Source organism: Epinephelus moara, chromosome 2, assembly GCF_006386435.1.
Source record: "Epinephelus moara isolate mb chromosome 2, YSFRI_EMoa_1.0, whole genome shotgun sequence".
Taxonomy (NCBI): Eukaryota; Metazoa; Chordata; class Actinopteri; order Perciformes; family Serranidae; genus Epinephelus; species Epinephelus moara.
The window spans coordinates 24,192,160-24,206,308 of record NC_065507.1 but is presented as its reverse complement, the minus strand read 5'-3'; the positions used below and the strand labels follow the sequence as shown (position 1 = coordinate 24,206,308).

General features: G+C 42.8%; 1 protein-coding gene across 1 annotated transcript in view; it reads right to left on the bottom strand.

The window, feature by feature from the left end:
* The window catches only part of LOC126404891 (rho guanine nucleotide exchange factor 26-like), a 37,637-nt gene extending 25,684 nt beyond the window's left edge, over nucleotides 1–11,953 (bottom strand). The window contains exons 1-9 of the mRNA XM_050068291.1: nucleotides 11,720–11,953; nucleotides 9,556–11,209; nucleotides 8,701–8,752; nucleotides 8,404–8,546; nucleotides 5,560–5,616; nucleotides 4,868–5,028; nucleotides 1,223–1,375; nucleotides 900–1,029; nucleotides 288–362 (exon numbers count right to left, since the gene is read on the bottom strand). Coding sequence (XP_049924248.1) covers nucleotides 288–362; nucleotides 900–1,029; nucleotides 1,223–1,375; nucleotides 4,868–5,028; nucleotides 5,560–5,616; nucleotides 8,404–8,546; nucleotides 8,701–8,752; nucleotides 9,556–11,136 — 2,352 coding nt within the window. The 5' untranslated portion in view covers nucleotides 11,137–11,209; nucleotides 11,720–11,953. The remainder of the gene's footprint in view (nucleotides 1–287; nucleotides 363–899; nucleotides 1,030–1,222; nucleotides 1,376–4,867; nucleotides 5,029–5,559; nucleotides 5,617–8,403; nucleotides 8,547–8,700; nucleotides 8,753–9,555; nucleotides 11,210–11,719) is intronic.
* Nucleotides 11,954–14,149: the final 2,196 nt, after the last annotated feature.

Genomic DNA, 14,149 nt, shown 5'->3' with positions numbered 1-14,149 from the left:
GGCTGCCATCTTGATTTTACATGGATTAGTGAATTGTGCTCCTGCTACCACTAAATGGCACAAAAAAGTGTCCACGAATGAGGACAACACGTCTGAGTTAAGTAGAACGAAGTATAAGGTCAAGAAAACCCAAAATGTGATGTCCTCATATGCGGACACAGAGTCTCAGGAGGATGTATCAAAATAATATGTTTAGATATGCAGGTCAAAATTCATGAAAATATAAAAACAGAAAATCCACAATGACTTGGTTTAATATTCGTGGTTGACTCCACAAACCCACGCACCTTGCTGACTGCTTGCAAAGCCTTCTTACACTCCTCATATTGTGCCGAGTCTTTAGGTGTCTTCTGACAAATTGTCTGCAACACAGATAGTCAGGGCTCAAACCAGTGACACTAATTCATAATGTAAAAAACATTCATGCACAAAAACACACAACAATTCACTGCAACCATGCACACCATAATCCACCAAAAGCCTGACAAAATATTCATGCATGAAGAAAGCTGTGGGAAGCAATGAATTAAAACCAAACTTTCTCAGGATCCAAAAGCCTCTGAGTGTACTAGCATAAACCCCAGAGTCCCGCGGGAAACAATGACGGAGAACGGGAGAGAGGGGGATAAAAGTAGGGCAAGGGGGAGGAAGAGAGGGAGGTACTGTAGGGACAGAATATCGTGCGCCAAAGGAAGCACAAAACTGAAGAAGGAAAAACATTAAAAGGAGAGGTTCATCAGTTAAGAGTTATCAGGGGATGATGTAAAGTCACACAAACATCTTCTGAGGGTTAGAACACATCCCATGTCGAATTAGCCCGGACAGTATGAGTAAACAAACTGTTGTGTAAGAGCCAAAGTCTTGTCATTCCAAAGCTCATGCTTCATGCATGCACTCACATCCATGAGCAGGGGCAGGCGAGTGATCCTCTGCATGGGCAGGATGAGGAAGGAGATCATGGGGAGGTTCCTGCAGTCTGGGTGGCTCTCTATCCTGTTTAGCACCTCCTTAAATACTGGATTCTTTGACCTGAAAGAGAGGACGGAGGGAGATTGGGTGTTCAGAAAGAGGAGTAAGTGATTATACATGGAGAGAAAGAGGAAAAGAATGAGCGGGAGGACGAGCAAACTCTCTAGGTCAAAGTGTCAGAGCAGTCATGTTGGATATCATACAACAGAGATACAACATGAACATCTGTTTGTGTGTCTGCTCGGTCACTCACACCAGCCTCTGCAGGGTTCTCTGCTGATAGACCTCATTGGAGCAGTACGTGATGTAAGGATCAAAGCTGGACTGTGCATGCTTGTTCATGATGTCGCTGATGTCACCGATTACGATGTTCTGTTGGTGTCTTTCCTCCAGTTCCTTAAAGAACCTAAGCACAGGATGAATCAGGGTTAGTATGTCAGGGCTTCATACCGTACATGGCAACAGCTTGAGTCAGACGCATCGAATCATGACTCATCCCACACTGGAAAAAAAATATAGGATACAATGACAGATACAAAGTCAGGAAGGCAGGAAGCACTGCCAACACCTTTCTTCCAAACCCGCTGTAAGATCACAACAGAGGAACTCCCCGCCTCTTAAAATAGACATAACCTACCATTAACCATAACACAGAGGCTTTTCCTCTTCCTGAGCTCCACCAGATGGCCGGTTTAACGGCACGCCACATGGTCCACTTCAAGAGGATGAGTGTTTTTGGATGCACGATCCAAGGTGACAAACAGGAAGCTGTCGCACAGACAGGACGCTGACCTTGACCAGTTGGACTGAGTCTGAGCTCATCTGCACTCATCGCTATCCCTACCTGCTCCACATACACACTGTGCTACGACTATCTGCAGGAAACAATGCTTCTTGTGACCATGTAACCTTGTGTCTCTGTTGACCCTGCACTCTTTGAACTATAGCCTTTCTAATGAGGTCATGACCAACAGAAAACACACACATGCTGCCCTGTTTGCTGGCCCATGTCCTCAAGGTGTATTCAGAGCTTTAACAGGTCAAGGCTGCTCAAGTTCAGGCCTCACGCCCTCCTGGGGCAAAACTCACTGACCCCAATAATAGCATGGTGTCATGAGGGAAGAGGTCAAGGGAAGAGAGTTGAGTCAGGGTGAGGAAAAAAATGAAATGCCCAAAATTAGGCTGTTCTACCAGTGCGTACTGAGGAATGAAAGTTTATCAGCTTCCGTGTCAGTTTGCCTTCGTTGTACAGTACGCTGTTCCAATTATAAAGTATGTTATGGTAATTAATGAGGTATGTCATATCCCAAGGCTGCAAGGGAAATACAATCAGTAACACATCTGCATTTAAAATACTCAACAGCCCTTCCACTCACTATCACACACACACACACAGACACACACACACTACACTGGAGCCTGCAGGTGGATTTCTACTATTTTCTTAACTTAAAGCCTGACTATCTGTTCCAAGTAAAACATCTTGTTTAACCAGTGCTGCAGGCCAATTTATATCTTAAGAGCTGCTGTCTCACCGTCTCCGTGCCCTTCACTCTCTTCCCTGGGGCTATGCAGGTCTAAGTAGGCAGGGAGGGTAAAGTATTGCATTACTGTGTGGGGTCTGTGTGCAGGAATGAGAGAGGGGAGTGAAATGGGCTGCAGCAGGTCTGAGCACAGGAAGGAATTGTTGAGGAATTTATAGATAGCACCGTTCATGCAGAGCAGGAATGAGGCGTAAATAAATGTACAAACAATGTCCATGTCAACCCACATGTGGACAACGAGGAGTATTATTTGTAAAAGTGTTTTTTTCCTTTATGATAATAAGGATAAGTCAAATGTACATGTTTGGTAGACTGTATGCAACGAAGAAATCTTTCTCCGAGGAGGGGGCTGCAATCCTGACATGGGATCCTTCAGCAAATGTCATGAACAGTTGCACACAGGAGGCAGTGAATGCTCTGGGTAAACTCACAACCTCAGCTTAACTTCAAGTCATGCTCAGATTTGTTGATTCGTATTATCAAGAATAACCCTGAAAACTTGGTAACAGCTTCTTGGCAGAGTGGGTTCAGTAAACGTGTGGCTATGGGAGGGAGAGTGTAAAAAGACTTTAAACCTTGGACTAATTGTGGAGTCATAAGTCCCTATAGCAGGCTTGTAAACCGACATCACTGCACCAATAAACTGACTGCTGCCATGGTGAATGTGACTTCATACCAGCACATGAGGCTGTTATCATAATGAATTAAGGCTAGGGCTGGGCGATATGGCCTATAAATGCTAATGCAATATTTATAGACTATATTGTGATACATGATGTAGTATCTGTTGATATTTTAAAATCTCCTCTAAACTACTGTAGACTACTAAAATACTAAACTACTAAATAAACTACTGTTACAGTAAATAACATTTACATTAAATACAGTTACATTAAATAAAGTGCTGTTATAGTAAAGTTAAATAAAATACTTAATAAGTATTATTATAATACAATTACATAAAGTAACGTTATAATAAATTTGAACAAAGTACTGTTATAATAAAAGTTAAATAAAGTAATGTTACAATAAAGTTCAGGCTTTCGTCTCGAGCTGTAAGTGTTGATGTTTCTGCTATAAATATGAAGCTTCCTGTCAGCGGTAAGATGGTAGCAGTTAGCAGAATGTTAAACTGTTAAAGCCATGCCGTCAAACTTTGGGATTCATTCACTGTGAGCAGTTGCACTGGTGCTCCATGGTTGCAAAATCCAACAAAAGGGTCGCAGTCTGGAGTCCTGAAGATACAAAAGCACACACCTCTCCTGCTCACAGACTATCTACTAGTGAAGTGGATGGGTGGGGGAGTGTGTTTGAGGTATCAAGATTGTGCGTCTTTTTTCTTTTCTTTTTGTGTCTGCGACAGAATGAAAGAACCAAAGCACCAAAGCAAGTCTAAAAACAAAAAGACATGACAAATCATACTCAGTGTTTGCGATATAGTCATCTTATACATCCCATGAGGAACAAGCCACGATACATCGCTATATAGTCCACCTCTAATAGAAGCCATTATCATAATGAAATAATCTCATAAAGAACAACATGAGAAATGATACCACAGTTAAAATCACCAACACATACGAACCTAACAAAGAACACATGGGCTCAGAAATTCTTCTGTCAATCATTTGTAGAAATAATGGAGGCCTGTACAACCAGTAATTGCTGAGGCAGCACAGTCAGTCTAAACTTTCATGGCCTCTCATGCATGAGTGTTTCCATCAGTTTATGGGATCCTTGGAAGAAGTTCATGGTTACCTGGCCATGAATGTCATTAAACATTCCTCATGCATGCACTATAAATCATGATGGACGGGTAAACTCAGAGGGCTCATAGCAGCAAATTTTGGCTTATTGTATCCAGTCTGCTTTTCAGCTCTCTCAAACAGCAAGGAATGCTCATGTTGATAATGCCACTATAATTAAAGCTTAATTCTTCTTTTGTTCTGTCACTCAAATTGCCCCTCAGCATTTGACCACACATACATACAGAAAACAGCTCAGTGCCGCCTACCCACAATCCCTTACACAATGAAAACAACTCTGAAGCTGGAGCGTCAGGCTGGGATAGTGTTTACAGACACGCCCTACATAGAATGAGTGCGGTCTACCAACTTTAAAGTGCTGTTAAATAAGAAAATTGTCTAGATCATTAGCCAAAACCAGAATCCACAAATTCTGATTGACTTCTACGGAACATATAAGGGCAGCCTAAAAATACCAACCAATATGTCATTACCAGCACTTTTTGTAAGTCCTTGACACCGAGACAGTTCTATAAATATACACCAAACAAGAAAACACACAGCTATATACGTCTGATAATAACTCTTAAAACACAACTGCGCACTTACTTCTTGCTAGCCTCACAGACGTCGGTGATGTTGGAGAAGAGGTGGTGGTGTTCAGTCTTGGTCATGGCCTCGCTGAGCTCTGCAGAGTTCTTGAACATTCGGATAAGGATCTCTAGACTGTGGAGGTAAGAGTGCTCCGACGAGATCACCTCAAAAATGGCCTGTTGAGGGGCAGAAGAAGGAGGACAGAGTGAGAGACTGAAAAGAGAGGGATTACTCCCACTCCTGTTTGTTTTGGGTTTTTTTGTTTCACAATAGTCAGTTGATATATTTCCTGACTCACTCGCTTCTCTATGAGATGGGCTCTCTCATGAACGTGCTTGACATACCTGTGCTCTACAATCACGTTTGGAATGCTATTAAACAATACCACGCACATCTAAGCACTTCTGTCAATTACTTTGATGCTTCTGCTCATCAGGTTGTCTTAACTTAATATTTATTGGAACGTGTCCTTCTCCGCCCCTTTACAAAGCATCTGCTTTAAAGATATAATAGTCCATGATCCATACGTCCGGCTGTGCTCCTTTAATGGCTTTTTTATCGGTCTAGTAGAGTTTACAGAGACCAAATGGACAGCAATACTCCAGTCAGTGCTTGTAAACCCCTAGTAACTCTTGGGTTAGCGTGCCCGCAGCCTAAAATTGGATTATTTTCACTCTGAACCAAACAAACAAAAGTATGATTCCTACCTCTTGTCTTTTGCGTTCTTCCTGACTCATCCTCTCAGACAGACCGCTTTTCTTTACCTGAATAGAAAACAAAATGAGGAAAAAAAAATAAGAGGGATGATTTTAAAACTATGAAAAGATTTCAAACACAAAGTCACACTTGTTTGATGACTCTGGGGTTTTTTCAGGTCAGGAGCCCTTTGAATTTGTAGCACGGGTGTGTGCTTGTGTGCCACTGCTGTCCTCACACACAAAGAAAGGAGCACTTTGCATACCACACTGAATTGAGGGCCAATTAACTTACTGTAGGAAATGGGAAAGAAGAAAGATCTTCACTAAGTAAAGAGGCGCAGGGTGAGTGTAGAAAAAGGGAATTTGTTGTAACCAAAAAACTCTAAAGGTAAAATATCATTTTTCAGGAAGCATAGGCCCTACATAAGCAAAAGCAAAGTATGTGCGTGTTGGTATGTGGCTGGCGAGATGTGGTCCAGAGATATTTGAGTAAGATTGAAACAGTAAGCAGTCTTTTGGAATGAACTGGGTGTGGAGAGCAATTGAATTAATCAGCCTGTGGCTCTGACAAACTGAAGGTAAGGTTGAATAAAAGCATGCCTCCATCTCCTGTTCCACCAAATATATCCAATATAACCTTGGGCACATTCACAGTATGTTTTACCAGATCACACATGCAGGCACAAATCCACAGAGACCGTCTTTCCTTACTTCCTCTAGCATCTCATCCTGTTTCGGTGTAAAGACACAAGGAAGTGATACTGCTCCTGGAGGAGCCTTCCTTCTCTCTAGTATCTGCCCTGCAGCCTTAAGCAAACACTGAGAACAAACAACCTGCAGCATACCAAACATCTCTTGTTGTTCTTTCTGTGTACTCCTTTCACACATACATCAGTTTTATTATTTCTCTTGCTCTTGTTTTCCCTTCTGCCAAACCCTCAACACCATATCAGTAAAACCAGCTATCATTTTAGAGTTGTAAGGGTTTGGTGCCTGTCATGATGCCAACTGAACTTTGTCCAGTTTCAACCTGGTATGAACACGCGTCCTAGGTGATAGGATCACAAGTGCACAGCTCTGGGTACAGATGTGAATGCACACAACACGTCCTCAATGTGTCTTGAGATGTGATCGCTCAGATCAAACTCGGAGGTGGTGTGGGTCGCATTTGGCCACATTCTTTCAGCAATGTGTACACTAATGTGTCCTGGCCCACACTGAAAGACTGCCTACTGATGTAGCTGATGTCCTCAGGGTAGGTGGAAGTTCTTACTCACTCGCACACCAACAGCTTCGTTTTAAAGTGCAAAACAACAAGACCACAACAATCAAAAAAGCAAATGCCACAACATGCAAAATAGATTCTTGTGGATGGAATACACACAAAACATGCTGTGTGATTTCTATTTTGGCCGAAGAGTAAGTGCAACAGAAACTGGAAGATTCATGTTGCAACCAGGCAATTTATGAAGACATTTCAAAGAATCAACACTACACCTGCTGACACCAAGGCTGATAAAGGTGATAGTGAGAGTTATGTGCCTAGTTTGAGAGATGAACTTGACTTATATTAAAAACAATTGGAAATGATGTATTTGTAACTGAAACACAACCAGGTAGGTCTCATTAACCAAAAGCTAATTACTCACAGCTTTTTTTAAGCTTGAATCAATATTTCCTTTCTTGAAGCAGACAAAACAAACAAGTTTCAGGCAGCTTTAGTGCCAGAGACAACGTAGCTCTAGGGAAGCTCCACCCTTCGAAACTACAGGTGGTTATTCCTGGAAATGAAAAAATTCTGGGATGTGACATATTATCAAACCCTGAATGGCGAGAGATACCGGGGAGGACAGAGAGGAACTTTTTGGGAAGACAAGACTTAAACGATGACGACATTTTTATCTGTTTCTTGGCTTCAGGAAATAAACTTATTTCCTGACATACCAGGACAATGAAAGTGTCATGTATTTCCTACAAAATGCAAAGGTTGAGGAAGAATCCAGAAGTGTTACATGACGCATCTGGCCAGACACATTCACAGATCTACAGCTGTAAAGCAGCTGTGATGGAAAAAGAAAGTCCTGGTCAGCACGGTAATGTTGGACTCAGCTCAATTCACCTCTGTGTCTTCCTGGCTAACACAAGAATAAAAAAGACCCAAGACATTTTTGCAATGTTCTCTACTTTGAATCCAATTTCCCATTTATTCGAGTCTGAGTGCATACCATTCTCAGCTCAGCAATTTCAGAACTAATCCTAATTGCCTCCATCTATGCCCTCGCCTGTTTTTGCTCCGGCACTTTCCCTCCTCAACAAGTAAACAAACAGATGGGAATGCCTAAGTAGAAAACTAAATTAGCCCATTCCCCTCCTCTCTATTCCTCTATCCATCCATTCCAATCCCTAACTATATTATGTAATGAAGAGCCACCGCACTTCTCTGTAGAGGCAACATTTTAAGCATATTTGCAGTCTGACGAGTATGTAGAGTTTGCCAACACACTGGCATTAGGCCCAGCAGTGCTTGCAAGACTTCCTGTGGGTCTGGCTGACTGTCTGCCTCCCGGCCCACCCGAGTCTTAGAAGAAATGCTCCTGCACCCCCTTATAAACAGAGTCAGGGGCAGAGGAAGGCAGAAACAGTGGGAGGATGGGTATGGACTGTGGCCAAACTGGATATGACAGCATTCTTCAGAGCACTAGAATTCCAAGACTGCACAGCCACGGCACTGTGTGCATACTGTATGTCTGTCTGTATACTGGATGTAGCTAGAGTTTGTGTGTGTGTGTGTGTGTGTGTGTGTGTGTGTGTGTGTGTGTGCATGTGCGTGTGTGTGTGCGTGTTATGTCTAACCACACTGAGTTGGCTCCAGGAGGTACGTATAGGTCTGTACTGCACCACAATGCCGTTATCGGGTTTGGGTTCTCTGGAATCGGCATCCTCATCCGAATCATTATGTAAGGCCTTTTCCTGGTAGTTCTGGTACAGTTCTTCCTCTGAAATTCACAGGAAGATCCATCATGTTGAAGTTTTTAAAAAGGAAGATATTGTTTTCTTGAGAAAAAGACAGAAAGGCCAAAAGAAAAGACACTGAAGGATTACAATGAAGGAAAATGTGAGGTAGAAACAAAACAGATGGGAGTTTCTCACCCTCACTGTCAAATGTCCGCTGAGTGGTCAAAACTTTCTTCTTATCTGGACTCTGAGAAAAAAATGCATCACAACTGTAATGACCTGGACAAACAGGGACTGAGAAAGCGTGCACCGACAGACTTTAAATGGAATAGGCTTGTATACCTCAGTCACCTGTCCATGACCTGCCTGTGCCCTTTCTTGTGACCTCCTCATTGACCCCTGTCTAATTACAGAGCCATTGTGTATGTCAGTTTGTATGTGTGGGCATGGTGTCACATTACGTCATGTCTCCCAACAACCACATTAATTGTTTCCTTGTAAGGCCTTGTCTGCCCTGCTGCTGCTGCTGCTGTTAAGTTTGTTCCACAATACTCAGTCTGTGTTGTCACTTTACAATTTGGACTTTGCCCTCCAAATACTGAATATTCCATACTGAAGCAATCTTTGTGCACGATCAAAAATAAACCCATCATGTGGATTATGATTAACTAAGTGAAGAAATGTCAATCTGTTACAGCAAAGGGAAATATTAAATGGAAAAGTTCTCAGGGTATTTACAGGGCTGTACATCTGCAGTGATAGGTAGTGCAGGTGAATGCTGAAATTCTTTCTTTAAAACTGTATAGAGCCAGTTGGGTATGTTAGCAGCATATTCTGTATGAGGTACAGAAAGTCAACCCAAATATGGAAAAAAATAGCAAACTTCAGACCTTGACACATTAGTTAAAATTCTTGACGTTCTTCACTTAAAGGTAACCTCCAAATTGTCCCTGCTCCTAAAAGTTTTATTTATTTATTATCATACTTTGGTAGATTTCAACCCTTTTTTTTCTTCAAGAGCACCAGTGTTTGTTTCTTGAGTGCACCCACCTTGTTTTTTCCAATGCCAGTAGGATTTTCTGTCCCAGGGCTGGCAGGCTTTGCAATCTTTGGGCTGACAGGTTTGGGTGTCCCAGGGCTAGAAAGTTTGGGTGTCCCAGGACTAGAAAGTTTGGGTGTCCCAGGGCTTGTGAGTTTGGGTGTCCCAGGGCTTGTGAGTTTGGGGGTCCCAGGGCTTGTGAGTTTGGGTGTCCCAGGGTTTGTGAGTTTGGGTGTCCCAGGGCTCGCAGGCTTGGCTGTTCCGGGGCTAGTGAGGCTAACAGTGCCAGGACTTGCAGGGCTCACTGGTGAATCTGGATTATCCTCATTCAGCCATTTGATGACAGGCTGCGACAACCGATGGGCCTTAGGATCTACCGACGGGACCTCTAAGTCTACTCCACTTACAACAGCCCTCCTGTAGGACGTACTCCTCAGGCCCCTTCTTAGTGTCCCCGGGCTCTCACTTTCCCCGTCTGTCGCTTCGCTTTGGACCCCTCCTGTAGAAAAGTAGGTTCCCGTTTCTACCATGCTAAGGGCTTTCACCGCTCGCTTGGAATGATCCAACCCCAGCAGCCCTGCCAGACCATGGCCTTGTGGCTCAGAGGCGGGCGCCTTGATCTGCCGAGTATCCGATGCCAAACCCTTGGGAATGAGCTGCTGGGTGCCCATCTTCAGGGCAGCAGGGCTGTGGGTGCTGAGGACGATGGAAGGAGAGGGAGGCATAGATGGGGAAAGGGAGGGAGAGGGTGAGGTGGAGGAGAGGGAAGAAGAGGAAGAAGCATGTCTGGTGTCCTGAGAGGAGGCAGGCGAGAATGAGGACGGTCTATGGAGCACTTGTCCTCTGTCTGCTGGCGATGGGGAGCGTGGGGTCGGGGGGTCTGAGGAGGTAAGGGATGAGAGGGAGGGGATGCTGGAGGTGGAGCTGTGGGAGGGGGTAGGGGTACGCCGGGCTGGAGGCGAAGGACTGGATGCAGACGAAACAGAGGACAGTTCATGGTGGTTGTATTTGTGGTTGTTGTTGGGAGAGCGTGGACACATGACAGGGGAGGAATTAAGAAGAACACCGTCGGGTGAACTCTTCCCATACGCAATCTGGTCCTTCTGTGAGATCAAACTGGACGAGCTGGACGTGTGTTTCTGGGGGTCTTGGAGATGCTTTTCCTGCCACACTGTCACTCCATTGCTGGTTTTCCTGTCTCCATTACACACTCTATTGTCCAGTGAAGTGGATCTGTCCTCAGACCTAAATTTGGACAGTGAGAAGAGTCCGTTGGAGAGGTGCCCAATGCTGATGCTTCGAACAACTCTGGTTTTCTTGGCAGGTTTGTGCAGAACGTGCTTCAACACCACAGTGCTCTTGCCCCAACTGGGGGGTGCGACCACCAGCCTCTCGGCAGGTTGGCTCAAGGTGAAAGAACACTTGTTGTCCTCCACAGGGAAGTCCGTCGTCATGGCCCCATTTGAGTGGTAACTGAGGGGTCGTGGTTTGGATTTACTTGAGTCCTGGGTCTTTTTACAAGAGTCCGTGCGACGTTTCCACAATGGGGTGATGTTTTTATTGGACAGGTCCACATCGTTGCCGATATCCATGGTGCTAGATTGTCCGTGTCCTCTTCTCTATATGTCCAAACCTACAGGTCAAAGTGCAAACACTGACCTCTCCCTGAAGGGCAAAAAAAAATAGGAGCTCAGTGCAGTGCCCAAATTCCCAAAGTTTACTCATTAACAAGGGTTCAGTGCAGACACTGGCAGCTAAACTTAAACACATGCGTAAAAAAGTTGAATTGCGCATAATAGAGGCCAAGCCAGTGAAGACAGCTGATAATCCTTTTGTGTATGTTCACTGTGGTGAAATGCCCCTAATACAAGCACAAAGCTGACAGGATATTGTTAGCTGTGAGCAATCACTGTAATATTCCAAAAGGGACACAATAGTCCTCGGTAACTGTGAGTTTACAGACCATATGTTGTTTATAATCCCCCGTTTCACTTAAAGTCCAAACTTTTCTGCGATTCTGTTTGTGTGTATGTCACCTACAAACATCACTAAATAAACAGGCATGCTCCAGTTATTTGCAGCACAACACAGATAAACAGAGTCTCTCTGACCTGTCGAAGAAAATAGTTTTTCCAGTAGATCTAATGAGCTTTATAAATGTTGGGCTCGACTTACCTCTAATCAGTCGATCTGCTGCAGAATGCGGTCATTGTACCTGCGCTGTCGTAAAACAAACCTTCTGTGGTCGGAACAAAAGGTTAGTGGGTTTAATCCAACATTGTATCGAAACAGAAGCAAGTTTGTGAAACTAAAGTTGTGGCCGCGGAGTTACTTGCGTTTGATCAACCTGAAACTCGTGTGAGCGGCAGGGAGCGCGTCTGAAGCGCTGCTGACTGAGCTGCAGAGTATCTATGGAGAGGAGGAGGAGGAGGAGGAAGAGGGAGGTGAACATAAGTGAGAGGGAAAGGGCAGGAACTCTCCTCCAGCACTGGGCGACTGAAGGGCCGTGGTTATGGTTTCAGCTGATGTGACCCATTTTTATTCAACACATTTACTGAAAAATAAAGTTGCGCAATGAGGAAAAGTATAATTGTGTTGGTGTCTCTTTAATATCAGCTATGATATTATGTTGTTCCTCCCCCATGAAGTGTGTACACCTGTCCAGGTAGGTTTAGAAAAGTCGGTTTTAAAACATTCTTACAAGTTTAGTGCACACCTGCTGAAATGAAGCCTTAATGTTGACTGATACTGAGTTGACCCGTTGCTGTTGTGCGCCACCATGTGTTTTGTAAAGTAATTGCAACAGCCCCGCAGCAATAAATAGTGATTCAAGAATATATGAATAAATCATAGGCATTTAACTGATTTCACACACACATTTGCACACACACACACACACACACACACAAATAAAATAAAATAAAATATAAATACAATAATCACTTACTATTCACAATCACATAATATCAACTAAAATAATACCGTCACCCTGCCCGATAACTTAAGCTCCTCTAATGTTATTATAGTTAACTAAAACTAGACCGAAAATTAAAACTAGATGTGGGGGAAAATAAATAAATAAATTAGTTAACTGGAATAAAAATTAAAACTAGACATTAAAGAAAACAAAACAAACTGAAACAATATTGTGTATTTACTACAACAACTATTACTACTACTACTACTAATAATAATAATAACAATTATTATTATTATTATCATTATCATTAGTAGTAGTATTAAAACTAAAAACAGAAAAAAACTAGTTTACTGAAATAAAAATAAAAAACTAGACTTTAAACAAAACAAAACTAACAATATTGTGTACTTAATAATAATAAATATAATAATAATAAGAAGAAGAATTATCATTATTGTTATTATTATTATTATTAGTAGTAGTAGTAGTAGTATCATTAAAACTAAAAAAAAAATAAACAAACGACTAAACCTACTCTGGAAGCTAACTGAAACTACATTGAATTTAAAACAAAAATAAAAATAAAAACTACTAGAAAAATACAAAACTATAACTCTTAGCTCTTGTCATAGTATTCAAACAGTATCCCTTTGTTTGTTTTGCAGTGACATTTGCAGATGCCTCGAGAAAGTCAACACATTAACTTAAAGGATTTACAGTTTTTCATTTTGGCTCCAATAAAAATCCCTGTTGTGCAACTTGAAGCTGTGGTTACTTCGTGCATCACTAAAAAATAGAGATTGCGAAATACTGTGTGACAAAAGAATTTTTTCATTAAATCCGCGCATGCAATGACACTCTTTAGATTTCTTTAACAAAAGACACAGATGAAGTATTGACACGGAAACTCCAGAGTAGACGCCAGCTTTGTGATTAATGTGATTAACTGGTACTTACTGTAAATGACTGATCAGACTGACATGCTGTATGCTGAATGTATGGTGCCACCACGTGGCTCTTGGGAGCCGGTACTTCACCTATTTGACCGCTAGGGGACGCAATTGTCATGTTTACTACTCATATGAAAGCCCAGAGGAGACCAAAAGAAACCAAATTATTTATACAATGGTCATAACGATATGTGAATCATCCTTGATAGTCTATGACAATGTATTGAAGTGATAAAATGTATAGAGTATGTAAAGTACAGGATGAAACAAATGACACCTACAGTATGAAGTACAAAAGAGCAAACCTTTGCACAGCTTGTTCTTGTGGTCAGTTGACAGCACTGTGGAATTCTGTTTCTATGATGTTGAGGGGAGGGAAGCCTGCAACAGATCATCTAATATGTGTCAGGATCTCAGCCCTGTTATTCAGTTGTGTGTCCCATTGGCACGAAGGGACTCTTCCATTCTGATCACAGGTGTTCCTGTACACTATCCCAGCCACTTGGTTGTGTCTCTCGGTGTATGCTGTCCCAGCTTTCATCTTACATCCTGCCACTATGTGCTGGACTGTCTCAGAGGCCTATGCACAGCCTGAACTGGGGTCTTGTCTGCTATGGTAGACCCCTGCTTCTATGGATTTGGTGCTCAGGGACTGTTCTTGTGCTGCCATGATCAAGGCATCTGTGTTGTCCTGCAGGCCAGCCTTTTCTAGCCACGGGTAGGATTTCTTGATGT